General features: G+C 37.9%; 1 protein-coding gene across 4 annotated transcripts in view; it reads right to left on the bottom strand.

Moving 5' to 3' along the window:
- Nucleotides 1-26,660, bottom strand: part of zbbx (zinc finger, B-box domain containing) — a 73,245-nt gene that overhangs the window by 25,722 nt on the left and 20,863 nt on the right. For all 4 annotated transcript variants that reach the window (XM_026193237.1, XM_026193240.1, XM_026193238.1 and 1 more), the window contains 7 exons: nt 15,216-15,398; nt 10,274-10,454; nt 7,555-7,714; nt 5,324-5,421; nt 1,798-1,919; nt 1,542-1,600; nt 274-455 (listed from right to left, as the gene is read on the bottom strand). In XM_026193237.1, coding sequence (XP_026049022.1) covers nt 274-455; nt 1,542-1,600; nt 1,798-1,919; nt 5,324-5,421; nt 7,555-7,714; nt 10,274-10,454; nt 15,216-15,398 — 985 coding nt within the window. The remainder of the gene's footprint in view (nt 1-273; nt 456-1,541; nt 1,601-1,797; nt 1,920-5,323; nt 5,422-7,554; nt 7,715-10,273; nt 10,455-15,215; nt 15,399-26,660) is intronic.

Here is a 26,660-nt window from a genome sequence, read left to right as displayed (position 1 = left end):
AAACAGATGTCCTTTTTTTCTCTGCCTTCACAGCCACATTTCAACACAACAGAGTGTCACTGCAATCCCCTACTGCCTAATACCTGGGGAATTGCAGATGTACTATGCTTTCCTTTCTATGTATGTCTATGTATGTGTGTCAGAACTGAATAAAGTGAGAAATATTAATGTAAAAGTGACCTACATCTAAAAGAAAACTTGCTGGCTTCTACAGTCTGATACAGATTAAAAAAGCATGTCATTTACTCTTTCGCTGCAAAATAGAGAGCTCACATTTAATCGAGGGCCCAGCTTGTGATGTCTGAGGCTTAGATGGTTTGAGCTTCTGAACTAGTCTGGACTGTAGTGATGCAACAGGCGAAGAAGGGCCGACTCTTAAGGATCCATCATTTAGTAGGGCTGTTTTGGGCACCACCGAGTTTCCTTTCTGTGAAATCCACTGAACAGTATGGACCCTGAGTGATGAATAGAGAAAATTTGTGAATCTATGTCCATTTTTAAAAGTCAATCAGAGAGACACAAACAGCACTCATATGTTTTAATAATTAAATAATTAACATTTTTGCAAAAACCTTAATTGACTTTGCTCCAGTGTTTCCTGTTACATGTTGTGTAATGATATTCCTGCTAGTAAATTAACAGTTAAGGCCTTTACACACCAGACGTGTAAAATCTGTAAAAATATTTCATGAAATAAATATTTCATGCGTTAAATGCAGCTGTTCACAGCAAGCACATAAATTCACTTGACGAATCTGTACCATTTCTGTTTTTTGTATTTTTCTGATCAAAACAATCAGATCTGAACAATCAGACTACTGCATTTGACTTTAAAACACACAACAGTACTGCATATAGAATAATATAGAAGTAAAAAATATACTATTTTACCTCAGACACACAGCTGGACATGCTCCAGGTCAATCGGCTCTCTTAAATGCTTTCTCTCCCTCAGACCTGCACACAACTCTAACTAACAAGAGTTCAAACTGCACCACTGACATCCTGAAAATCTTGAATGCAGCAGTGATACAGCTTCAACTCCTGGATCAAACCATGAAATTCTGCCCGCTGCTGCCTTCTCCTGAGAATTGTATGAACCCAGTATCTCTTTTTCTTCCTTTTCTAGTTTAGAAACATCAGGACCAGCTCATCATCGCTTGATGTTGGTTTCATTTTCTTTCCGTGTGTTTTCTGAGGACGAATTTGCTGTAAAAACTCTGATACACGTTACAAGGTAAGCTCGGCTCCAGAAAATTCAGAATTTCGTGTTGTTTTTTCGCAAAACGCGCTACAGTAGATGTGTAACGACCTTTACTGTCACAATCTTTGATGACTTCTATCAGCTTCCACAACATTTTCATTTTTAGCCATCCAAACAATGCTTCTGTACTACAATGTATTTAATAAACATTTACAACAAGTTGATAACTAACCGACCAATAACATTTACAAAATAATTAGTAAGCTTAAACAACTATTATTTAGTGATGATGGTTCCTGTAGAATGTTACATTTTCTTTTTTTTCTTTGAGCCTTACTCTGGGCTGTTGTCTGCCTTCTTTTCAGCAGCACTGAGTCCCCTCCTGTCTCTGCTTGTCTGTGGACAACAAATGAGATCAGTGTTGTGACACATGATTTAGACGGGAAAAAAAGAGAAAGAACAAATATGTTAGTGTTGTAAAGTCATGTGCACAGGTGTTAAGTTTTTGTCTTTATTTTTCCTTGTTTGTCATGTGTAGACATGTGGTCACTGAGGTGTAATCCTTTAAAATAAAATACTCCAGTTATTCTCACCTCATCCAGGACTTCAATGCGGAGGCATGACTCAGGTGTAGTAACCTGTGGCTCAGGTCCACCCATGCTGACAGGGACAGCAAACAGTGATGCACAGTAGTGGCGAAAATCCTCCTCCTCAGCTACGCACACACACACAATCAAAAGAAAACAAAAAGAGACAGAGCCGTGCTTTCTGATATGTTGTTGATGGTGTGACCTGAAGAATCAGTTGCTTTTCTTTCTGCTTTGTTACAGCTTATACTTTTTACTTATAAAGCTACTTCTAGATGAACATAAATATAAAAGGTGATTTTTTTCTGTACTAGTAGATTTCTAGTCACTTAAAGTGCAAGCCATTTATTATTCATCATTTGCACTGACAGAGAATTTACTATTAAATGTACAGATTGTCTTAAGCATCGGTTACAGACCAGGCCAAAACTCAACTCCCAGGTTAACTCTCAGTTTTTGGCAGTTAGCTTGTCTCCTAAAGTTTGGCTTTGGCAGTCATGCAAGTGAGCTAGAGAATGACTAATGATGGATACAAAGTGTTCTTTCTGTCAACTGCAAAGAGCAGAAAGTATCTGACTGTCTGATTTTGGCAGAATGGCTACAACCATAAACATATAGCCATAGGCATGAAGAAGTATCATCAGCAACGTGTTGATGAACGTGCCATGATAACATGATACCAGCATTTCATTTCTAATCTCTTCCTACATGTAAAGGAGGCCCCAGTGATACAGGTGAACACTTAGGTCTTCCTATGTTGCTGACACAGCAGGAGCTGAGTAATGCTCTCACTGCTAAGGAAACTACTTTCCCATTCAAAAAATTACACCAGACATTTGTAATAGTCTACTATCTCTGGGACAGGTTTTAATGTCAAGCAAATATTTACAAGCTATTACCGTTTATATGGCTATTTATGCAACATACAAAACAGTATACCATGTTATACTGTTATCCTATCATGACCAACACAATTGGCACATGAATATACATGAAATTTCCTTTCCTATCAGTTAATTTGCCATTCTTTCACTCTTGCTAATGATGCTGTTCTGAATTCTTCTTCTCTCCCTCACTAACAATTCTTCTATCACATCACCACATGGGTTTGACAGCTCACGAAAATGAGAATTTAAAAGAAGGGGGCGCTCCCAACATGCCGCCAGAAAACAGCTTTTATTATTCATGGACACACACAATGCCCTCCCTTTTATATTCAAAGACAGGAGAGGAGGAGAGATTCTGCAACCTGTTGTAATTTGCATGCATTAGAAAAGTTTGAAGCAGGTGGAAGGAATAGTTTATCAGCTGCTAAACAGCTCGACATTTCCCAAAAAGAAAAGGAGAAAAAACACTGCTGTCTTCCTCACATCTGCATATAACCGAAACAAAGTATTAATTATTAAATTGTGAGTAGAGAAATGAAAGCTGTAGTATGAATAACTGTTTTATTATTTTAATAACTGTTTTATATTATAAAAGGAGTTAGAATATAATTAGCACTTCACTGATTTGAGAGTATGGAAATGATGAAGGAATAATGAGTTGTTTGACTCTCTATTACAAGCAGGTAAGAGCTGTAAATAAATGTGCAAATCTAAGTCTATCAATATGTAAGTGTAGATCTTGAAAGCTCTGTATCATTTCCTACAACAGCGCATCAAAACAAAATAAAGTTTACATAAGAACAGTCCTGTAAAATAAGTGCATGTATTTTCACATCAATAACTCCAGTTGACTAACATTTACATGGCATTCAATTGAAATCTGAGGGCAAAGACATTCAGGAAGAAAAAGCTTTTTAAAACGTCATTTTGGGCAAAGGCTACAAAATACTTGTGGTCGAAACGACCACTGAAATTAACCCTTTCATGCGTGAATTATGGCAACCTCAATTAGGACTTTTTATTCATCTTTAGGCATGAACAAAAAAGATTTTTGAACTTCATTTTTTAAACATGGACTTTTCAAAGAGTTTTTTACATGTCCACTTAGGTGGACAACATACATTTTGAGTGGGCGGCAGGGTATGGAGTGATACATCAGTGTCAGATGTAGTGGTTTTTGTGCATGTTTACTATCAACACTGACACAAATACAAGAACAGCCTTTGAATAGCTGTCCACTGTAGTGACCACTATGCGTGAACGGGTTAAAGCTTATCTAAAGTAAAATGTATATACGCTGTTTCAAAAGTCCTAGAATCATATCAAGATGGCTAAAAGGCTGCCAGACATGTTTCTAGAAGGTCTTTGGCTTTAATGTGCAGTTTTGTTGAGGCATAACTGAGTTTGTATTGGTTTATTATGATTTCATACATTCAATAAAGGGATATGCAGTCAATGCTATTCTTTTATATGAAAATTATCAACTATTTGGCTTCATTTTTGATTAAAAAAGCACAAAAAAGTGAGCTCTGGGATAAAGGAGGTTAAGAAACCTTCTGTTTGGGAAGTTTATTCAAGGGCAGGGCATTGTCAAATAGACAATTTGTAGCCACAGTTAAAACCACTTGGATACAGTGGTGTAATCCCCTTTAAAATAAACAACTAAACTCTCAGGGTCATAAACACCAAGACCTGACCTGGTCCTCTAATAGCTTTCTAAGCATTATAAAGTAAGGGCAGTTCCTGTCTAGCAACAAATAAGGTGTGCAATCAGGTTCTCCTTCAAAATAAATTGTTCTGGGTTATTTTGATAGTAAGAATGTACGTTGTTGTAAGAATCACTATGTGGGCACAGCAGAGAGATGCTGACATATTTATTTCTGAAATGCACTCTTGTTATTAAACACATTTAAAGAGAATTTGAGTCACTTTTTCTTATCAATCATTACTGCTGTAAACACAGGAAATTTTGACTGAAGAAAGATTTGAGATAGACAGCTATTCGGAAAGGGGGGAAAGCAAGGACTAGCAGATCCTAACCAGGTCAGGTTTAGAGTGAATCTTGATTGATATGATGAGAGGCAGTTGACAGCCTCCGAGTCCAGAGGTTTGGAAGGGGAGAGTTAATCTTGGTATATGTCTCCTTTCAGCCTCAGCTGGGGGCAAAAAGTCAGGACACTAGTACTGACTGATGAGCTCCAGATCGTGTGCTCCACACTACAGGCTGACTTCCCCCTCACCCCATTCCTTACCCTGTCAGGCTTGAGCCACCTCTAACAGCCCTCTGCCCACACAATCACAGCCAGTGATTACCCGTCACAGTGCCACAGTTGGATGGGCAGGTACTGATACGTCTGACCCATTGAGAGGGAAAGATTTTGCCATTGTGTGTTTCTGTATAAGTGTGTGTTTGGAGTGTGTGTAGATTTGCACTTGTGTTATCTGTCAAACTACTCAGTCCTGAGCTGTTTATTTGTTTGGTAGAGAGCCTGGTTCTGGGATGTATTTCAGAAAAGTGATGTGTACAGCAGAAAATACACAATTCTGAACATAGTATGATTGTGTCCCTCATTTGTTTGTCAAAAGATGTTCATAGGCTTACAGATGTACTTCTTTATGCAGTTACATATTAGCATGTTTATTACCATTAATACTGCTTGGAGTCTCCTCAGCGGTTGTAGCAGGCAGACATTTTTGATCTGCAGAGACGGCCTGAGATGATGGGTATATTTCAACTGGTGTTCTGAAAACACAGAAATCATATTTAGAACAGTGAATAAGGATAGACCCCAGCCAGAAAAAGTAATTTAAGTAACAATTTAAGTAACTTATTAAGTGTCATGTTTTCCTCTTTCCCTTTATCACCTCATTCTGTTGCTGAATGATTGACAGATGCATACCTACATATGTCCAACACACTATTCCCTTATGTTTTGTGAAATCAGCCTGCTGCATTCTGATTTTTTAAAAAAAAGGAAAAAACACACACTAATACCCCAACTTCCCACTGCAGGAAATGTGCGGCAGACTTTGTAGATTACTTTATTTAATCCTGAACACTGTTTGCCTCTCCTTAGTCCTCCATGGACCAAGCTAGCTCTCTTCTTCTTGCAAACAGTACAGTACTTCACATGATGTAGCCTCACTTACTAGCCTTAGGCTGTTTGCACATTTAAGCTTTCGCTAGAGAGCAGTAAAAAAAAAAAAATAAAGATAGAGGAGAAAGCCTTCAACCAAGTGATCCGCAGTGACCAGCCCTGATAAAGTGTTCCTGCAGATGATCTCTAAAAATGATTTTCTCTTTTTTTATGTATGAACTAATAATCTAATGGTTTTGTCATTATCACCCTATTTTAAATTATACAAAATAAGAAAGCCTGGACCAAACTGCCTGATGGTGCATAAAGATAATATGGTGTATGAAATATTTCTTTTTCTTTTGTACTTTGACAATGTAAAAGTGCTTTAAAGCTACTTTTTGGGATTGCAATAAATCTTACATCAAGCCAGGCTCAGGTCTTAAATTTTGCAATCATCTAGCACAGTTAAACCAGCCAGTAAATGCAGGTGAGGGTCAGTTCAGATGTCAGTTCTATATAAGTCTGTGCAGACTTTTATTTCAGGGTTCAGTGCTTTGATCACAGATACTTTGACTCTGGCAGCTGATGGAAGAACGAGCATTCACTTACCCTGACCACACCGCCTAGCCAGCTCAGGAAATCAAACTGACGCACCCCCCCGGTCACAAGCTTGCTTTCTGTAACCTGCAGGCCATGCACAAATCTACCAAGATGGTAGAGTTATGACTCTAATATAGCTGAGCACTTCTAGTGAATTCTTTAAAGCTCTTTCCACCACTAAACTCCTTCCTTCCTTCAGTCTTTTTCCCATTATTATTGAAGCTTGTTAAAATTCAACCTCGACTTTCTTTCTACCAGCCAGTCTCTTTGTCTCTCCATTAAGCTCTTCCACCATCACCGCTGCAGGCTTATTGCACTCTAGATTGGCTCTCTGGTCTATTCCACAGTTAAAGGCTGCTACAGCTGGGGACTTAGAGCGTTCCTGCTCAGGCAGTCGGAGGGCCCAAAACTGCACTCTTCTTGCCTCATCCCTGACCTGCTCTCCAGTGGACTACTCAGCCCAAAAAGAAGCTGGTTAAATAAAGGCTGTAATAATGGGACCTGCTGAAGCCAAGCCTGCAGGCGGTGTACTGCACAATAAGTAGTAAGAAACTGCTTTATACACTGGTGACTGATATCGGCTGGTTATGAAGACCACAGAGAAGCAAGAGAAACAAGTTCCGTGGTAACAAAAAGTATCATAACAAATCTATGTATGTGTGTGTTTGTGCACAGCGTGGTATACCTCTGACCCCTTACTGGAGGCAGCAAGAAACTAAGGGTGTATATGATGCTACAAGGACAAGTTGACGTAAAAACTCGATCGTGTGGTTGTATCTGCGTAACAGAGATGTCATCAGATACATGTGAGACATCTATCTGGTGACAATGATACGTCGGTACCATAGGTATCATAGGCAGCACATGTACCAAGTAGCTTAGTTATAAAATTTATACTCTAAATAAATTTATAATTTATTTAGCCATTATTTAAGGAAAAGTCACAGCAGTTGGTTATAGCATTAAAAGTTGTTGCCAAATACACGATAACATAAATAAATCAAAACCAAAACTTTGAGCTGATACTGCTTTTAAAGCTCTTAATCATTCTTAACAATAAAACATTTGCAAGGAATAACGAACAGGGGAGAAGCATAACTTTTCACTGAACCTACTGCCTGAAGCTCATGACAGAAGCCTCAACATGGTTTTGAATATTAACTATATGTGTGATGCATGCACATTTCTATCTGTACCTCCGGTGCTTCTTGAGCAGCAATCTGTCCATGTAGGTAAGGCTGTTTTTTGTGAACTTCACCTTGACAGGAACCCTCTCTCCCCCCCCTCCTCTTCTTTGTCCTTCAGCTTCTCTGTCTGGAGGGAGGGCAGTCTGGGTCGCCATAGCTGACACTGATACTGGAGGGAAATGGGGAGAGGGACATCAAACAAAAATAAAGTTAAGATGTAAGAGGTGGAAAAAAATGCCCCAAAGGAAAAAAGATTCAGAAAGGTAGAATAGGTAGCAGGAAAACATAATCCGGCAGCTTCTCAACACACTCCCCTCAAAAAGTGAGAAAACACCTTGTCACCATGCCAAAAGTGCCAAAACACAAACAGACAGGAGAGAGCCCTGTGGGAATAAGAAAAAAGATGTATTAAATACTAAAGGAACATAGTGAGCGCATGAGAGAAAATAAAAGATAGAAATAAGAAGGAGACATGTTATGATTGTACTCCAGACACTTTGGCAGTCCTCAGTGGAAGCTTTAAATTGGGCCTGGGTGCCATTGGCCTGACAGAAATAATTAGGGCTAGAGGGGCTAGTAGCAATTTGCAGAGCAGAGCGAAAGGAGAGAGGAGCAGAGTCTGTTCACGCAGTAAAGCAGAGAAAATAGGAGGTCTAATAAAAAGCACAAACACCTAGACACATATACAGAACCTGGAATAATAGTGCTAATAATACACACCCGCATAAACCTGAGCGCACAAACATTATTGCAGATGCAGATACACAATATCTGCGAAAAGACACAAAATTGCCTGGAACACTTGCGCGTGTACACATACGCATACACAAAGCTGAGGCGATTAGTGCTGTGGTGTGGAGTAGGGCACCCCTAACACTCCTCTCATTATCTCAATATGCAACAGCCATGGATTACCCTCCTACTGCAGTGGTAAGCACTTTCTGTAAGACCAGATCAGAGCAGATACAGGGAGAGGGAAAGCAGGAAAACTGAGAAGTAGGTGAAAATGCAAAGAGAAAGAGCTGAGAAAAATATATATTTGTTGGTAAAAGCTGAACACAAATGTAAGTGTATACATTAATCTGATAGCCGTAGTTAGACACTGCAGCTTGGTAGTGAAGCTATACAGTGCTCCACATACATTCTATTCCACTCCACTGCAGGAAGTGTGTGTTGCAGGAGCAACTAGCTACAAGTCACTGCGACGGAATGGAGGCTGGAAGTTTGATACCGACAGATGGTGTGCCATGGGTGTGACAGATGACAAATCAAAACTGAGCTGGTCTCAACTTTTTTCCATCAAGCACCAAACATCATATGCTTCCATGTTCACACACACACACACACACACACACACACACACACACACACACACACACACACACACACACACACACACACACACACACAAGCTCAGCAGTGAAGGCAGATAGGATGAACATGGCATTAATCTTCAAACAACCACTTTTCATGATAAAAAAAAACCCATAATTTTCTTTAGCATTTAAGCACTTTTAAAGAGCACTCTGGCTTTTAAATTAATGCAGAAATGAAGTTTGCTACTTTTCAATCCTCAACTAACTTTCAGCACAGTATTCGAGCCCAGCAATAGATTGACAAGAGTGGAAAGTGAGGAGGTGGTACTAGAGAAGAAGAAATAGAATAGATACAGGGTATGGTCCAGTGCAAACCAACTCAAATGCCCTCCAGCAGATCACCTATCCTCTGGTACAACAGAGTTTTAATAACGTAAAGGATTGTTTTTTCATCCGTGGAGAGAGGTTCAAGCCAGGGCTAAAGAAAAATCTTGGGTCCCAAAAATAATAACTGAGAATAAAAATACTCATTCAAATCCACTTCAAATATCTTTAAGGAGCTGTAAAATGTCATTTATTTCTAGAAATTCAAGTCCCCTTCTATCAAAAGTGGTATTTTACAGTTGACGCTGATGCTGGATGAACAACCTGTTGTGAATCTAACGCTAATGAGATGCAGTTTTAGAAAACAAAACTAGTACAAAAGCAAATAGGAAGCAATCAAAACATAGGAGCAGTGGAACGCTGCACCCATTAGTTAAAGCTCCTAGTGTTTCCCAGTTATACCCAAGATGTCACATTCACATAAAAGGTAAGCATAATTTTTGATATGCAGGTGATGTGTACAATATTTTACAACCAACATCTTTCCCAATTTGTCTGTGTAGGTTCTCAGTCATTCAGGGCATGGTGGTACAAAGAGCTTGGAAACAAGGTGCCTGGAAGTCCAAAGTTAAAGAAGTCCATTCACTTTGTTTCCAAGACTGAATCCAGTTGACTGCAATGTGAATACAGACTGTATGAATTAGATGGCAATTATTTGCAAACCCTTAACAGTCTGTTTGAGAGTCACTGCAGTCTGTCCAAGTCAAAATACCACTTTTTGAATTTACAGTCACCAGTTGACCTAACATTAGTCTAACAAGCATTCGGACCTTGGGTGGAAGCTGATACACCCAAAGTAAATCCACAGGTACTGGGAGCATATACTAACTCCACACAGAAAGGAACCAGAGACGACCTTGCTGAAAGGTGAGAGTGCTAGTCAGTGGCAGCCATTCCAAGACTGTGAATTACAAACAAAAACTGCTTTGAAATTGAAAAACAAACAAACAATAAAAGATAAATATTATGTTCTCATTATCATTAGTGTCAAAACACTGGGTAAATTTAATCAGTTCAATTTAGTGTACCTGGTCTGGCAGGTATCCAGACTCCATCATTCTTCCCCCTCCATAATTTGAGCGCCTCCTGGAAAGATCTTGCAGACTCCTCCTCATTGTACTCTCCTTTAAGGAGTGAGGGTAGAAATCCTTTGTTATCATCTTCAGTAATTCCCACCTTTTTCTCCTCTCCATGACTCCTAACTAACATCTGCAATAGAAGAGTTGTTTCATCAGTGTACTTACAGGGATTGATGGCAAACAGTGTGATGTAAGGGTAAGAAGCACCCTTGTGCATGATAAGACTCCTACTGATAAAGGTTAGTGTTAGTGTTAGCACAAATCAAATACTACTCACAAAAAACTGTTTTTCTGATATCCTAACATAGCAAATATAATCAGAATGATGGTGCTAAACCTTTCAGGTTTTTTTGATGACTGCAATTTAATGAAGGGGGTCAGTTAATGAGTTTTTGTGTGCTGCAGGAACTGACCTGTATTCATATTCTAAAGGCAAAGACAAGCAAAACCTAAAATATGCATATGTACGAGCGTGGCTGTAACCTTGGCAATACCCTTGTTGATGCATCATTTTAGTGGCAACAGGAACTCTTTATCTATCTTTATATTAGACCTCTAAATATAAAGTCAACTGAAATAAGGCTGAAAATAGAAACTGTTCCTCATAGTAAAGTTCATTTGAGGTAAAAGAACAATGATTGTTGTACACACATATCACAGTGACTAACAAAAGTCAGTAAGCGTTCGGCAGTTGGAAACCAAACAAAACAAATCTGCTTAAACTCCCATAGATGAGTTGGTAGATATTTTTTTGCTTTTGTTTTTGTTCTCTGCCATGAAATCTTATTTCCTGTGTAGCTCTGATTTCCCTGACACAGCAGCTTTTGTGCTGGTAAGATGCAACATGTTCAACTTATCATTCCTGAATCAACTTCTGATCTTTGCTCTAGGTGTAAAAAAGAAACAGATGGCTTTATCCACATGTTTTAGACACGCAATAAACTAAAAGATTACTGGTGCTCAATAAGAGAGGATATACAGGACTGTCAGATGTGAGATACCCTCTTCACCTAGATTAGCCCTTTTAGAGGACATATCTGATGTCCCCCCCTGTCAAAAGAAACCAGGCACAGTATATCAAACCAGCCATGACTGCTGGCAATATTCGTATTTCTCTCTTATGAAAAAGTTCAGATCCCACCTTCATCTCCATGTCGCTTCATTTAATCTCCAAAGAAAAAGACATCTTTTTGACAAATGCTGGTCTGATTTCAGGCACTACATTCATAATAGATTGCTGTCTTTGTTGGGTTTATATGTTTGTTTTCTACAAATGTAAATTTCTGTGTAAGTATTGTCAAATTCATGAGTTAAATCTATCTAACTTTTTATAGCTGAATAACTGTACTCTTTTCTGTGTTGGTGATGTAACATTTATTTATTCATTCGCATACAGTACGTATATTTGACTGTTTTTAGTTTTTCTCCTGCCTCAGAAATTATTGATTCCAGTATAGTTCTTGTCTGGTAGTGAGTGGGAGTGGGACTGGGCTTAAGGGACTGTTTTTGTTTTATTATGTTTTATTGAGTCTTGCTTAACTTATCTTTTTTTAATCGTCACTGATGTTGGAATATTTTATTTCTACTTTATTTTTGTAAATGGCCTAATGTTTCGGGGAAAAAATGTAATAAACATAGTTAAAACAAAGAAAAAAATCATTACTGAAGGTGTTGCCATGGTTTTGCTTGGAAAAAATGTGTGGTTACTTTTGTTTAATCTGTTGGAGATTTTCATTCACTTCCATCTTTTCTGAATAGCTTTGTGGTGCTGAAAGCAAGCCTGACACCGTGTTTGTGTCCTTGTTTAAGTGGGTATTAACTGTTTCCTTGATGTGTGTTATTATTTTTTATTGCCATTCTTTCTATTCTTATGCTCTTATGCGAAATGGCTGCACTGAACTATAAGCATAAAAATTGTTTAATGAGTGCTCTTATTTTTTCTATTAAGAGATACTTATATTTACATCTGAAATGGGGCGGGGGGGGGGGGGGAGATTTGGACATTAGCTTACAATTTAGTGGATCATTTAATGAGTAGTTAATACAATTGCAGCCTACAACCAGCCCCTTAGATGTGATATTAAAAAAAATAAACAGTAGCTGTCTTTTGGCGGGGATAAAATGTTTAATAAATTTTGCACACAAAGGCAGCCGTCGTTTTTATTTTGTTGCAGTTGTTGCTGTTTTTAAATCATACTGCATTCTGGGTAATGATGTCAAATATTTGTACCAGTCTTGGTCACAGTCTCTGGATCCTCTAGGAAGACAAACATGTAATGTCTCCAAGAACCTCTATTTATGCCCAAGCACAACCTAACTGAGCAGGAAAGCTTAACTGCCATTATCAGAGATGTGCATTAAAATGACAACTATGATAGAAGGGACGAGGCAGCTGTCTGACTTTTTAATCCAAGTCAGTGTTGTTTTCACACACAAACACAATCCATAATATTGACTCACACACTTCGCCTGGCCACTGTCTACCTTCATCCACTATGTCTGTATCCAGCTAAGTAGCTGCATCACTCTTAGCTGAAGAACAACATGCACTTTTTTGCTGAGCTGGTGACACTGTTGGTTGTCAGGTTCCTGCTGACTGTTGGTTCACTTTCAGACAAAGCGACCACCATAATGAACAGTTTGCTGCTTAGTGGAAAACAGAGGTGGGAAGTAACAAGTACAAATACTTCACTACTGTAGTTAAGTAGAATTTTAAGGTATCTGTACTATACCCATTTTTAAACAAATATTTGCACTTTCTACTCCTTTTCAAAGCAGGCTCATTACGTTAGGTTTAATTTTTCACGTCACTGCAGGCCATCAAACATCAAGCCGATTTGGGCCTAAACAGTACAGCATGAAAGGCTATCGTGTTCATGTATTTATCACCAGAGGGATGTCACATAAAAGAGATTAATGAGGCAAAACTGTGTAGCTAGTTGGAGATTACAGTGGGCTGGTGTTTTGTTTTTGTTTCCTTCTTCTTCTGTTATTGAACACAACACCGGAACAACTGCAGGTGTCCATAAATTGTGGTCGTGGTACTTCAGCAAGGATAGTTAAACGTGTCGCCGTACTCCTTTCTATGCCTGTGTAAAGCACCCTGTGTGTTGGATGTATCAAAACTTGTTTCCACCACTGAAAAAAAAATCCATAAGTCAACATTTTCATGTTGTTATTTTTTTTCAATTCTGAGTTTTGTTTTTTCTTTTCTTTTCAGTAATGGAAATTAGCTTTCATAGAACTACACAAATTAACTGACCTTTACTTGCTCTCTGACAGCATTTAGACTCCTTATCAAAGTGCATTTTAGGCACACTTGGTTTTGGTTATCACATCTTTATGGCTTTAACTAAACTAATGCATCAAATACAACAAGCCTTACTCCACCAGGACTTTCCTGCTTCTTTCTCCTCTTCCTATTGACAAGAAAGCTGTGGAGACTAAAATCAACCCTCTTCTTTCCTTTGGACTGGTAATCACAATCAAAAGCAGCACAATGTGACATTTCTTTTTCATAATTTATAATGGCGACCTTGTAATGATCGCTCTGGAGTGCCATTAATTTACCCTAAGTGCACTGCACGCACAAAGTAATGGTGTCTTTCATAGGTCAAAATGAGGATTATAAATTCAGGATTTTTCAAACAATGAAAATATGTGTTTATAACAGCCTAGATGAGTTTCAGGAGAGTAAATTTACACCTTGAGGGTCAAATGTTGAGTTCCTTTTAATAAAAATGACACATCAATTTTAAATATTCAGCCTATTACCAGAATTAAAAACATATTAAGTTATGTGTTAAGCAGGGAGGTTTCTATGTCTGTTGCTGCTCAGACTGGTGAAAATTTAATGCCTGTATATGAAGTTTTAACATATAAGTTGAACACTAGTTTGACATTCAAAGACATTTCCTCAGTACCTTCTGACCCCAGCTGTTCAAAATGACTGCTGTTTGAATAAGGTCAACTGAGCTCGGTGGTATAAAAAGTCTGAAATGTCAATCTAACTGTTCTTGCCAGACCTACACAGCTGGAGGGCATTTTTTAGTCCAAAGGTGCATGCAGTTCACCAGCCTGCCTGTAGATACAGCCTGTGGATATAGCGTCAATTAGAGTTTGTTTGAAGTCTTTTCAATTGACTCACAGTGTGCAGGGGTAAAATTTAACAGTGTTAAGGCTTGTCTGGTATGTCTGAATTAAATTTTCACAGCCGGTTAACTGCAGTAGAGAAGAAAATGTATTCAGTAATCAATGACCATTTGAAATTTTTTTACATACGTAAAAAGTAAATAAATAATTGTTGGTATAACAATTGGCAAAGCCCTATTATTAAGAATATCATTTAATCTCATATTTAGATTTTCTTTAAATAAAATGGATGGAAAACACGTTTAGTATAATTTAATTAGTTTTTATTATTCCCTAATTAAATAAATAATGAATAAAAATGACAAACCTCAAAAATTATGTGTGAAAGACAGAAGCTTTGTTTTAAAGAAAACATGGCTTTTCTTATACTTCTCGTTTTAAAGCCCTGGCCTTGTTATCTAGTCCAATATTACATTTTTGTAAGTGTCATAGCTCATCTTACTGCAACATTTCAACATCCATTTAAGCTCTGCTTAATTTTTTGTCATCAAAAACTCAAGTAAGCAAAATTACTCAATGGACTGCCGTAGCAGTTCAAGTCTTTAATGCTGTATATTGGTTTGTTTAGCACAGTGCTTAGCACAGTTAAGCACATGCATACTGTACAATATTTAACGTATTAAACAAGTCAATGCATCTCCACTTTGATCATGTGTACAACTAACTGAGTAGTTTAGAAGACTTCATAAACACTGAATATTTATATATCAATAAGTATTAAATGGTAGTTATTACTTACCTTGCCGCAGTCAGGATTTTCCTCAGCTTCTGTTCTTTTTTCTGGACTCTCATTTTGCTGTCTGGAACTGGGGGTAGTACCAGGATTGGGATTAGGACTAGTGCTATAGTCGGAGCTAGGGTCAGTCTGTTTCTTGAAGCTGTTGACAACATCTCGAGTGCTCACACGGGTCTGTAAGTCTGTCTGTAACAGAAGGCCATAGCATGTGAGACTAGATCACTATGTTGTTACTCATAAAAATGATAGAAACTAAATACTGCAAATAATATAGCAGATGAAAAAAAAATACTGCATTAGGACAAATGGGGACGAATTGATACATAAGCTATAGCATAAAATCATAAAAGAGGTACACAGCAAAATCTCCAGTGTTAATTTAACACTGGAGATTTTGCTGTGTATTTATAAATTAAAAGTAAATGTCAAGGTTATTAATTTCTGCACAAGGCAATCCTATGAAAGTATGTTTAGCTAACCTGCATTTCTCTGAAATGTTTGTTTATAAATAGCTCGATCCCACTTGCGGGAAAAACAAGATCAGAGGCAAAGCTGTGCATTTTGTTGTAAAAAAGCCACAGGAGTGCAGAGGTAGACTCTTCAACAATGCTATTATCACAAAGATAAGAAATGTTGATCAGCAATAACAATGAACAGAAATTTATTAATAAATAAAGGTTGTACTTTCTTTACAATGAATGTCCTAAAAGTCAAACTGCAGACAACAGAGTGACAAATTTTCCAGAAATGAAAAAGGTGTTGAACAAATTTGATACACAGTAATGACAAAAAGTCAATGAGATGAGGGCTCTTTCGACAACTGCCACGAACCCCATTTAGAGGTTACAACCTAATCATTTTAAGTGCTCATACTTACATCACTGGCATAACCTTGAAAGTCACAACAATGAACTCCATTTTATATAGTTAATGTGTGCATCTTTATTTTATGTAAATTAATCCACAAAGAGCCTGGGCAGAAAGGGCGACATGTATAGACTGGAGAAGGACATGGAGCCTCAAACTGAGCATTGTGGCCATCGCTATCTTGTTTTTGCTGTGACATCAGTGGAAATACTATCAGGTCAAAGAAAGATATGAAGGAGAATTCTTAAGGAAATAAAAAAAGATCGTCTGACTTGGTGCTAGGCTGCTCAACTATGTGGTGGTAGATATTGTTGATATTGGACTGCTTTAGAGAAACTACAATGTTGTAAAGATGGACTAAAAAAGTCTATTTTAAATACACTGGCTCACTCTCGCTATGTTTATTCACCATGTTTGGTCAAAAATGTGTCTTCACTACTACATTTAGGATTATAGAAAAAAAGAATATATAGGCTTTAAATTGAAATGAAATGCTTGTCCACTGAGATTAGTGGACATCATAGTATTTCCACTGATGTCACAGCCAAAACAAGATGGCGATGGCCAAAATGCTCCGTTTGAGGCAGTGAATGTAATAACCTGGGATCCAGCGTGAAACAAATCAGAAACACCCCTATGATTAAACAATAAGTAAGGAACATGACTACCCTGCCTGTGACAGGGTTAAATTGGTCTCACCCTGGAGCCAGATCTGTGCATGGTGCTCACAGGAGGGAGCCCAGTGGCTGGCAAAGCCAGAAGGTGGTATAGGGTTTAGGTGCTCTGTGTATCAGGCACAAATCAGGGGCAAAGGTCCTGACGAATCTTGCTTTAGAAACATGGAATGTATGTCACCTCTTCATTCAATATTGTATTCCATGACTAACCAAGGGTGCGAAGACTATAGACTTACATTTTGTCCTTAAGTAATACACCAACAAATGTGGAGTCAAGAAAACATTGAGGAACTGAAAGTTTTGTTAAAGCTACATAAGAGTTTTAGTCATTTTGATCATCTTTTCTGGCAATTATGGACAACAACTCATATTGGAGATATTGCTCACACTCGTTCTGTTGACATTTTTCATCACTGACTTTTTTAATGGAGATGTAACCACAAATTTCAACTGTGTTCATTATGTGCAATTTCGTTTGTGAGCTATGGTTTTGCTGCATTTTCGGAATTTAGAAAAGGTGGTAGACTGACAAGATGTAAGGAAACTTTTCCATGTGTCCCTGTTGCACCACACCTGAATAAAATTAGTAGGTCATTGGCATGAGTATAGAACTTGACTGAATGATGAAGTGGCAACCCCTAACCATACTCGAGTAAATTTAAGTAAATTTAAGTGTTTGGAAAAATGTACTTCTTAAAGTACTTCTATTGCACCATGTTCATTCACTTATGCGCTGCTGTAACATGAATCAAATGGCTGAATTGCCACCTCAGCATGCAGTCAAGTTTTATAGAGTCTTGCTAATGACCTACTAATTGTATTCAGCGGTGTTGCAACAGGGACACATGGAAAAGTTGCAGGACACCAGCCCTCAAGGACCCCTGATGTAGAGCATTTTGTAAAAAAAAAATGCATATCCATTTTTTTGGTCAGTGGGTGACACAAAAAGGAAACTGGCTAAGAGTATTTCGGCTCTATCAAAAGCTGTGTGAACTGGAAAGATGAAAGATTTACTTTCCTTACAAAAAGACCATGGTTTATGCACCAAATTGTTCTGTAATCTGTTTTTTTTTGTTTATTTGTTTTTGTTTATATGTGGACAAACAATTAGGTGATTAAATCTCTTTTCAATAACTATATTCCCACTAACTCTGCTGTAGTATCTAATATTGTGAGTCCAGATAAAGAGATAAAGTCATATTTTGACAGAAAGCACACCTAGGGCCAGATTTACTAATGGTCTGCGCCAAATGGTCTGTGCAAGACCAAAGCTGCTGTATTTACTAAAGAAGCTCAGTGTCAATTTTGTGACTAAAGGGCATGGATATGGGTATTTTTATGGAAGCCATATTTTAGATGTATTCATTGGAGTTTTGCTTGTAGAACACAAGATTTTGGGAGGAGAGTCATTAAGTGAATCACATAAACTTAATTTACAAAATGTTCACAGCATACAATTTACTGCGAATTGTATCGACTTAAAAACACAAAAAAACATGTTTTATTTTGCACCTAACATGGTTGTGATAGTTGTTGCTAGGAATGTTAATTTATTTGGAGTCAGAGACAGAGACGATATCAGAACAAGTGTGTAATTGGGTGGGTGTATCGCTCAAAGCTGTAAATGTGATGCATATATCCTCAGGGGAAAATCTGTATTCCCCAACCACATGTTGACTGGTTTCCGGAGTTTGCAGGCTGTCGTTGGATGAAATCAGTCACAAAGAGGGTGCTACACTAAAAAGCTTGTAGTGGTTTCTTTGGTTTCTAGCAGACTGCAACAGGACCCTGTAATATGCAACTATTCACTTACTCACTACTAGCTGAGCAGTAAAACTAAATCATAAAAGAAAAGGCATCATCTTCAAGGTAAAAAAAAAATTATCTTATTGCTCAAACAACACACTTCCAAAAGCCCAACTTTAACTGAAAGCAGACATACTCCATTTTTGGTTTGCATCACTCTTTTCATAGTTGCTGCTTAGAGAGTACTTTGCAAGGGTTTGCAGAAAAATCGAAATTTTCCATATAAACTTCAGGCAAACGCTGCAATCCACTAGTGGTCCAAGTGATCACAGGCAGGTTGCAGGACCATATAGCTTTTTGAAACCAATTTTAGCTAGCAACAGCAAGTAACTTCCTACACTGACAACAACTAGTCAGGGAATACCCATTTTTCACTGACCAATCACTGCTTGCCAGGGGTTGCTTACTGGTCTCTAAGGCGTGCGTAACTGGGGCTAAGAGAAACTGCCAGCACACTTTCCCTAGTGAAAAATGTCCAGTAGGTAATTTCCAGGAGCTTGCCAACTGGTCTCCAGACCTGTGTGACTGGACCCAAGCTTTGGCTCTGTTATATAGGTTTCACTACACCCTTGCCCCAAATGTTTAGGGTCAAGCTCCAAATATTACTTCCTCCTCAGTAGTATTGGTATTTTGATGAAATAGAGCACAGCTTTAGAGTGCAAGAATCCCAATACAAGACACATACAAGGATTTTTCTTGTTTTACAAGTAACCAATTTACCTTTTACAGTAACCAGAGTGATTTGCAGTGTTTCAGGTTTTCAGTCACATTCTCACACAGATTAGCACACATTGAAAATGTCTTGTGTCAATCTGTCTTTTCCCAGTAGTCTTCACACCCAGAGCAACTGCTTTTTTCCCCTTCAAACTGGCAGTTTATTGACAGACAGGCGTGAAGTGTGACAGATTAATGTCTGAATGTTACAAACCGGCTTCATATTACCTACACTGCCACACAGCCTGTTGGAAAAAAATGAATAACACATGTACTTAAGCACCCGGCAATGTAACAGTTCATCCCTCACCCCTTTATTAACACAGGGATGGATCAGGATCTGATGTAATTAATGTGGTGTCTTTTTCTACATCTGTTACATACAGATTTCAGGTTTTTAATGGTGGGATTGTAATAACACAGATCTTCTTTTTGAGTTCTGCTGTAATCGAAACCACAAGATTTATCCAGGGAACAGATGTCTGCAGGGATCCCACACGCAAAGTTCCCAGCAATTTCAGACAGAAAAAAAATTGCCTTTATATTAAAAACACCTTCAGCTGCCTCTAATTAATCTGAAACACATCTGTAAATCCTGCACAGCATATTTTTTTGGTTAGCAGACAACACTTCAATTCTGGTGATGGTCACGACTGAAATGAACTGGTTGTGTCTTTATTTATAAATTAGTGCACTGTTCATAGATCACTTACAGAACTGTTCTCACTGTACTGTTCTCTGTACTCACTGGCACATTTTTAAGAACACAGCCTCATCCTAATTTGTACCACTTAGTAAGTCAGGCCCCAATGTACCATATGTTATTTTAGTTAAACCTTTTTCTCCTGTCTTTATCTTGGCAGTAGAGCTGGGCCGTGAACATATGTGTATTAATTCCCAGAGTTCACATTGTAACCAAGCTGGAAATATGAAAAGAAAAGAATCTGGTGGCATTAAGTGGCAGAAAATCAGCAGCACTTATAAACGTGACAGACAGCTGTTTAAAACAGCAGCTTAACTGATCTCTCATATGAGCAACTTCATCATCGTCGAGTTCACTTTACAATTTTCCTGTTTTTGTGGAGCTGCTGTCATTCAGGTGACACGTGAACAAGTTTTGCAGCATGTACTGTATATTATGGTAACTTTGTTATTGCTAGCCTCGAAACCAGACCTGTAGCAACCTCAGAGATTCACACTGCCTTACAAGATTCAGATAAGGCACAGGCAATTTACTAGACACAGAGATAGAGATGACATAAGACTTTTAACTCATACATTTTTTAATTGTGGGTAGGATGGCTCTCAATAAACTATGCACAACTATGCCACCATGAAAGCAGGCATTTTTTAGCAGAAGATTTGTTTCTGTTGGCAACACTAGCTCCTGAAAGCAAAAAGTATGACGATATAGAGTTCCTAGTCAGACCCTCTTGTTCTGTAAAGGATTCTACATCTGGTCTTCCACAGTAACACAGTGTAATAATGTCGTATAGATGAATGGATTTGCATTCGCCCAACTAGACAGAAACATGCACTCAGTCTGAAATATCGCTGGTCTCATCAGTGATAGAAGCAAAGGCCAGCTAATTTGGTGATACACTCTAAGTGCTGAATTTAGTATCTTGTGAGAGCGAATGTCTCGAAACATAATCCAACAAACCTGGGGACACTTTTTTTTTTTTGACTGCAATCTTTGCATCGCAAGAAATTTTAAACAGTGCAACTGCTGAAGCAATTGTTCTGGTTCTCTTTCTGGTAATCAGATAGCCTTATTTACAGGTATGAACTGTGGTTGTTATCAAGATTATCTAAGTGCTTCTGATACCAAATTTTGACGGCATGGAGACAATGAGCTGAGTCTGGTAGCAACCTTTAGAAACGTATGATCTAAAAACCATACAAACCTTTGGCTGACACAAATGCTTCAAAGCTTTGATCTTTGCCAAGTTAACTGACAAGGTAACTCCCAATATATTAATTTCTTAATCCGATACGCTTTAAATAATTTCCCCCAGGGATCAATAAAGTATTCTGATTCTGATTCTTTAGCATAAATATATAAACCACCAATAAAATAAAAAATAATATCATGTGAAAGAAAAGGTTTTCATAGAAATGTGTGGAGTCCTGTGAAAAACGGAGTATATTCCTAATGTTCACTGATGCTTTCATGAGAATTAAGAGAGTAAATGGCAGCCAGGTGATGTTAATAAATGCACTTGACTATTGATCACCATGAAGTGTGAGCACAGCTATAAAGGCAGAGGTTTTGGCACTTTACTAATCAAGAGCATTCAGGTAACACAATGTCACAATCAAATGGACGTCCCAGTAAATTCACCCTAAGGTCAGACCATGCAATGCTCAGAGAAACTCCAAAAAGCCCAAAAATTATAAAAAAAATTCCAAAAAAAACCCAACAACCTAGGAGCATCTCAGATGCAGCTCAGACTTTACGGACTTTAGTTAGCATGTTAAATGTTAAAGTTCATGTAACACGAGAAAAATAGCAAGGTAACCTCCCTGTGTTTATCACAACAAAAAAACACAGCAGCTGCCTTTTGGTTGTACTGAATCATTTCACATCCTGCGACCGATCACAACTTGTGATGACTAAATGGTTGCTTAGAGCTTAAGGGTTATTACAACCACTTTTTGATAGCAACAAATTAGTGATTTTCAAAAATCTATCACCCTTAATTGCTGCATTATCAGAAACAAATTGCATGCAATTGCTAACTTGACCCCATTCAATCAAAGACAGACTGACTCGGTGTTATGGAAACATTTATGGCAGTTTTTTGTGACAGTGTTGGAATGCCTGAAGCAAAAAAAAAAAAATTGAAGCGAGATTATTATCTTACTGGATAAAATAAAGTTTGCAGGTGATAAACTGCAATACTTTGTGAGTGAAGTATTGTCACAATATCATATCACCAAAATCATGCATCAAACAGGAAAGTATCCCCAGCACAACAGGAGATCTACAACAGAATGATTTAAAATGAAATAAAGTGTTATAAATGCCCAGGCAAAGTCCAGACCTCAACCTGGTCAAAATGTTGTAGTGGGACACTAAGAAAGCTGTGTATAAACGAAGCAACATTGTAAAATAAAGAATCAGACCATATTCCTCGAAAACAATGTGAGAGGCTGAGAAAGTAAACTTGTAACTAAAGGTGGTTCTACAAACTACTGAACAATGGGGAGTGTCTAGTTTGTCACAGGACTGCATGGAGTTCTGTGACAAACTCTCTTTTTCAGATAATTGTATTCATTACCTTTAATCTTTGTACTAGCTCTCATTTTACATAAGCTGCACTGACAAGCAAGTTGTCAAAAAATGTCAAGCATCCAAATTCTGTCTTTGGTTCGCAATAACACCAAAACTTTCAAAGATGGCCTCCTAAAAGTTGTTCACAAATGACCTCAAATGAACTCATATATGTGCTTGTACCCCTTTAATCAATTTCAAACTGCAATCTACATAATAATAATGTTTAACAGGTCAGAATATAAGCCATGGCAAGTCGTTATGTAACTGTAAGTGCAGCCGTCTTCTCTTTGAATTTTTGTCAGACAATCACTAAAGCCTCAAATCCTCAAAGACGGTATTTGGGACAGCCCTAGACTGCATAGAGTGGGTACAGCTTTGAACTTCTCCTTTCTTCTTTTTTCCTTCTTCAGACAACCTCTGTCACTTTTCGTTTGTACAGCTAATTGTAATACAATAAATGCCTTCAAGGAGAAACTGTCCGAAAGTATGCACTCACATCATCATACCGTATCATAATGCACTGTCAAGAATTCATAGACACTTTTTAAAGTTAATTCAGCCTCATATCTAAGGGTGAAAAGTTTTGTTCAAGTGTTTTTGCCAGTCTTTTGGGATTATCAAAGCTTTCTTCTACACTGGGTTTAACTGTTAAGATTATGAAAGCCATCCTTCAAATCTGACATCAAAAATAATGCAGTTTAAAGTTTACACAACGGCTTAAAATGGTAAAACAATCATGATGTTTTCGTCATTAATATTGGCTCTTAATTGTGCACACAGATTCTCGTTCACTTGGAAAATCTGTCCAACACATAGTATCATTTATTGTAAGTGAGATAATACCATCTATAATTTTTCCAGGATGTTGTTTAGCTGTGAAACCAGGATCACTGAACTTGCCTTCAAGAGAGTATGTTATTAAGGTCAAGAGAGTAATTTTAACTTTCCCTTTGGAAACAGACAAGTGATGTAGGGAAGACTTTGCGCACAACAATGAAAAGTAAACTCGCTCAGTCGCATCAATCAATTACTTAACCATAGTTTTTAGTTTCTAAAACCACCAGAGTTCTGCTAAGTTTTACAGTGCTGTAAGTTTTCTAAGCATCAGAAAGAAAGAGTGAGGGGGTGAGGGTAGTCTGAGAATATAACATTTTCATAACCTTTACATTTGCTAAATTAGGCACACTATTGTCAATTATAATTAATGCTGTAAAGCTTAAACTTAGCTATTAAGTTTCTTGATATATCATCGCATACCATATTCATTTGGTACTCCCTACAGGTTAGGCTAAATCAAATACTGAAAATGCTCTGCAAACATTAATTGAACCACGTTTGGGAGTGTGTGTGTGCGGCTGGACACAGGAGCTGATGAGGCACCGATGAAAGCCCCAAAACAGCATAGTGATGAACTTAATATTCATTTTGTCTTTTTGTCTCTCTTCCTCCCTCATTCTTTCCAAGGCAAATAAAACAGGATTAGCAGAAGACAGAAAGAGATATGCCTGCGTCAGCTGCATGTGTATAATCCTCAGCCTTTATGTCCTGCCAAAATACACAGTTTTGCATTACAAGGGACTAAAGTGAGGATAGAAACAGAGATGAACACTGAGGAGATGTAGATGGACAGTTGTCTTGTGTGGTTTCATAGAGCTACTTCAGTGTGTGCAGTTTTTCTCTTTGTCAGTATCCATGGCTTTGTTTCACTGTGGTGGCTACTGTATACACATCAGTGTCTCCAGCCAATGAGAAGTCAGGTAGCACACAGGATAAGTACAAAGAAACATAAATAAAGTGGGGTCGGTACCTGACCGGTCAGTACCAAAGTGCCTGTATAAACAGTGTTTATTTATGTGTTAATTCTTTTATTCAATTCAATTCAATTTTATTTATATAGCGCCAAATCACAACAAAAGTCGCCTCAAGGCACTTCATAGGTACAGAGAAAAACCCAACAATCATATGACCCCCTGTGAGCAAGCACTTTGGCGACAGTGGGAAGGAAAAACTCCCTTTTAACGGGAAGAAACCTCCGGCAGAACCAGGCTCAGGGAGGGGAGGCCATCTGCTGCGACCGGTTGGGGTGAGAGAAGGAAGACAGGATAAAAGACATGCTGTGGAAGAATAATGTAACTGTCAGAAAATTGCCCAAAAAAGATTAAGCTGACAGTGTCATGATATCATGTTTGCTTTTGCTCTGCCTGGATACAGCAAAAAGGCAGAATATTCAAAGGCGAGGTGTAAAAACAAAGTTGAACTGGAAAATTTAGAAAGATTTACAGGATTAACAGGATGAACAGTTACATCCATACAATTTTGGACAGAGACAACACAGTTCCTTCATTTCAGGGGAACAAAAGTAATTGGACAAATTAAATAACTGTAAATAAAATGTTTATTTCTAATACTTGGTTGAAAACCCTTTGCTGGCAATGACAGCCTGAAGTCTTGAACTCATGGACATCACCACATGTTGGGTTTCCTACTTTTAAATGCTCTGCCAGGCCTTCACTGCAGTGGCTTTCAGTTGCTGTTTGTTTGTTGGCCTTTCTGTCCAAAGTTTAGTCTTCAACAAGTGAAACGCATGCTCAATTAGATTAAGATCAGGTGACTACCTTGGCCATTGCTTTAATAAACTTCTGGGTTGCTTTGACTGTATATTTTGGGTCATTGTCAATTATGTCTATTATGAAATGCCTCCCCATCAATTTGACTGCATTTGCCTGGATTTGAGCAGACAGTATGACTCTGAACACCTCAGAATTCAGCAGCTTCTGTCCTGTGTCACGTCATCAATAAACACTAGTGTCCCAGTGCCACTGGCAGCCATGCACAACCAGGCCATCGCACTGCCTCCGCCATGTTTTACAGATGATGCTTTGGAATGTGAGCTGTTCCACGCCTTCTCCATACTTTTTTCTTACCATCATACTGGTAGAGGTTGATCTTGGTTTCATCTGTCCAAAGAATGTTTTTCCTGAACAGTGCTGGCTTTTTTTAAGATGTGTTTTAGCAAAGTTCAACCTAGTCTTTCTATTCTTGAGGCTTATGAGTGGCTTGCACATTACAGTGCACTGCAAAAACTCAAAATCTTACCAAGTATATTTGTCTTATTTCTAGTCAAAATTATCTCATTACACTTAAAATAAGACACAATCAGCTACAGGGCAACATTTCAGTAAGCTAAAGGAACTTGTTTCAAGACAGTGAATCTTGAAACTAGAGAAAAACTAGAGATTTTTCACTTGTTCCATTGGCAGATTTTTTTACTTATTTTAAGCTAAAATATCTTGTATTAAGTGAAAAAATCTGCCAATGGAACAAGTGAAAAATCTCTAGTTTTTCTCTAGTTTCAAGATTCACTGTCTTGAAACAAGTTCCTTTAGCTCACTGAAATGTTGCCCTGTAGCTGATTGTGTCTTATTTTAAGTGTAATGAGATAATTTTGACTAGAAATAAGACAAATATACTTGGTAAGATTTTGAGTTTTTGCAGTGTGAACCCTCTGTATTTACTTTCATTTAGTCTTCTCTTTATGGTAGACTTGGATATCACTACGCCTACCTCCTGCAGAATTATTCTGCGATCATCCATTACTGTTGTCTTCTTTCCAGGTCTTTTTTGCGTTGCTGAGTGCTCAGTGCGTTTTTTCTTTCTCAGGATGTACCAAACTGTAGATTTTGCCACTCCTGATATTGTAGCAATTTCTCAGATCGTTTTTTGTTTTGTTTTGTTTTTGCAGCTTAAGGATAGCTTTCAGCTCCTTTGACTGCATCTTCCAGATAAAAGCACCACACCTCAAATCAAATCATCATACACACAACTGCCCATGAAATAGCCTTTTAGTCAATTGTCCAATTACTTTTGGACCCTTTAAAAACGTGTTAAGGAGCTGAAACTCCTAATCCCTTCATCCAATTTGAATGTAGGTAACCCCAAATGAAAGCTGAGAGTCTAAAATCATGTCCATATCCAATATATAACTATAATTGGAATATGTTTCAATAAACAAGTTTTAAAAAAAAACTTGTGTCAGAGTCCAAATATATATGGAGCTAACTGTAGTTATGAACCTTGGAATACAGTTGGCATGGATTTTAGCAA

The sequence above is a fragment of the Astatotilapia calliptera genome, chromosome 14 (genome assembly GCF_900246225.1).
Source record: "Astatotilapia calliptera chromosome 14, fAstCal1.2, whole genome shotgun sequence".
NCBI classification, from domain to species: domain Eukaryota; kingdom Metazoa; phylum Chordata; class Actinopteri; order Cichliformes; family Cichlidae; genus Astatotilapia; species Astatotilapia calliptera.
The sequence above is the reverse complement of the archived record's forward strand: the minus strand, read 5'-3'. Positions and strand labels throughout refer to the sequence as shown.